General features: G+C 36.0%; 1 protein-coding gene across 1 annotated transcript; it reads left to right on the top strand.

Annotated features, from left to right (window-relative positions):
- Nucleotides 1–843: 843 nt before the first annotated feature.
- On the top strand, nt 844–1,433 carry LOC118741270 (transmembrane protein 14 homolog). The gene has a single exon (XM_036473184.1). The coding sequence runs from the start codon at nt 1,097–1,099 to the stop codon at nt 1,403–1,405; it is 309 nt and encodes a 102-aa protein (XP_036329077.1). The 5' UTR covers nt 844–1,096; the 3' UTR covers nt 1,406–1,433.
- The last annotated feature ends 286 nt before the right edge of the window (nt 1,434–1,719 follow it).

Here is a 1,719-nt window from a genome sequence, read left to right as displayed (position 1 = left end):
CAAAATGAAGGACAATTTTTCAAAAATATGCCTACATATATTAACGTGGCATAAAAATATCAAAGGAGTATTTATGATTCTAATTTCTTAATACATTTTAAACTTTAAAAATGAATCACGTTTTCTTCATCGATATTCATCTTTTTTTTACATGAATATTTATAAAAGTATCGCACGACATATTACAATTACAATAGCTTACACGAAAAGTGAAAAGCTTTAAAATATTATTTTATAGGCAAATGTTGAGTCGTTCAAAACGGAAACAATAAATTTTTTTGTTTTTTTTGGTACTTTTCGCAGTTATTTGTCAAAAATCGACGTCAAGAATCGACGTAAACGACGAGTTACAAAGTTCCCTTTACAGGAATATATAATTTGTGCAGATTGCGTTCCATAGCATCTACACTTCTACACTTCTGTGGCTCAAAATTTACTGTATTCCAATTTTAGTATATGTTCTGCCGAAGCAAGACTGTACTGTACTGTTACTGTAGTGATATATCTTCCTTATCGAATTTTTAAAATAATGGAAAAAAATATTCAAATGAATCTGCGTATTTGATTGAAAATCTCACTTTCCTCGACTGCGACGACAAAATGTAAATGGTAATGATAACTTTCATTGAAGTCGCCACAAGTCATATATTTTAGTAAGAGGCACATCAATACCCTTCGAGTTGTAAGTTGCTTACGTTGATTGGGAAATTTTTTCATGAGATATTGAAGAAAAGCTACGAAAAGTACCAAAAATCACTTTTTTGAAGAAAATCCATCCATTGTCCGATAATTTTAAAATAACGAATAAAATGTGGGACAAATGCAGGACACTTGGGGAAAATTCAGTACATTTTCAGGTTTTTCAGATTTGAAAAACTACGCAGGACCGCCCTTTGAAAAACAGTCCCAAGCTGGAAGCACAATTGGATCCATATCGAAAACTTGCAAAATTTCGGGCGGCACAAAAGATTTGTCGATCACAACTTCAAAACCGAATTTTTGTAAGCCCGATTATAAGTGCGGCAGGGGCTCATGTTTTTTACATAGTTAATTTGGAAATATATAAATTTTAAATAAACTCACAAAGTTAACAAATATGCCAACTGACTTGATTGGATATTTATATGCTGCTACTGTGGCTGCTGGTGGCATTATAGGCTATGTTAAAGCCGGTTCCATCCCCTCGTTGGGCGCTGGTTTGGCCTTTGGTGCTATACTTGGCGTAGGTGCACATTTTAATTCACAAGAGCCCCCACGTCCACTCTTGCAGTTGGGCACAGCGGTTGCTTTGGCCGGCATGATGGGTGCACATTGGCAACGTTCCGGAAAACTAATGCCTGCTGGCATGATTTGTGTGATATCCGTGGCAGCCATATTGCGAAATTTGGTTGCATACAACCGGTAATTGCCCCTCCCAGGAAGGCAACAGTAAATGCGTATAGCTAACTATATTGCTGGCATAATAAACTCCATTAATTAAAGCCACGCTTAATTGTCGAATCTGAAAATGAAATGAATGAATTGAACAACACTAATAATTTAATAATCACAACAAACTTACCACGTGCCAAATTCAGAATGAAATTTTCAGTTATTCAGGAAGTTATTGCTGTGTCAAAACTTTGACATACGGTATTAGCTCAACGTTTGACATATGTGATTGGGCGAATTGCGAGCCTTCATAAGAGTAGGGCAAGCAGCACCATCTGGTTGTCAGGT

The sequence above is a fragment of the Rhagoletis pomonella genome, unplaced genomic scaffold (assembly GCF_013731165.1).
Source record: "Rhagoletis pomonella isolate Grant_MI unplaced genomic scaffold, Rhpom_1.0 Rhpom_scaffold_00006, whole genome shotgun sequence".
In the NCBI taxonomy this organism is placed as follows: Eukaryota; Metazoa; Arthropoda; class Insecta; order Diptera; family Tephritidae; genus Rhagoletis; species Rhagoletis pomonella.
This window is presented reverse-complemented; position numbering and strand designations above follow the sequence as displayed.

Bases quoted from the DNA above. Each gene is read 5' to 3' on its own strand.
- LOC118741270 (XM_036473184.1), top strand. From the start codon at position 1,097: ATGCCAACTGACTTGATTGGATATTTATATGCTGCTACTGTGGCTGCT.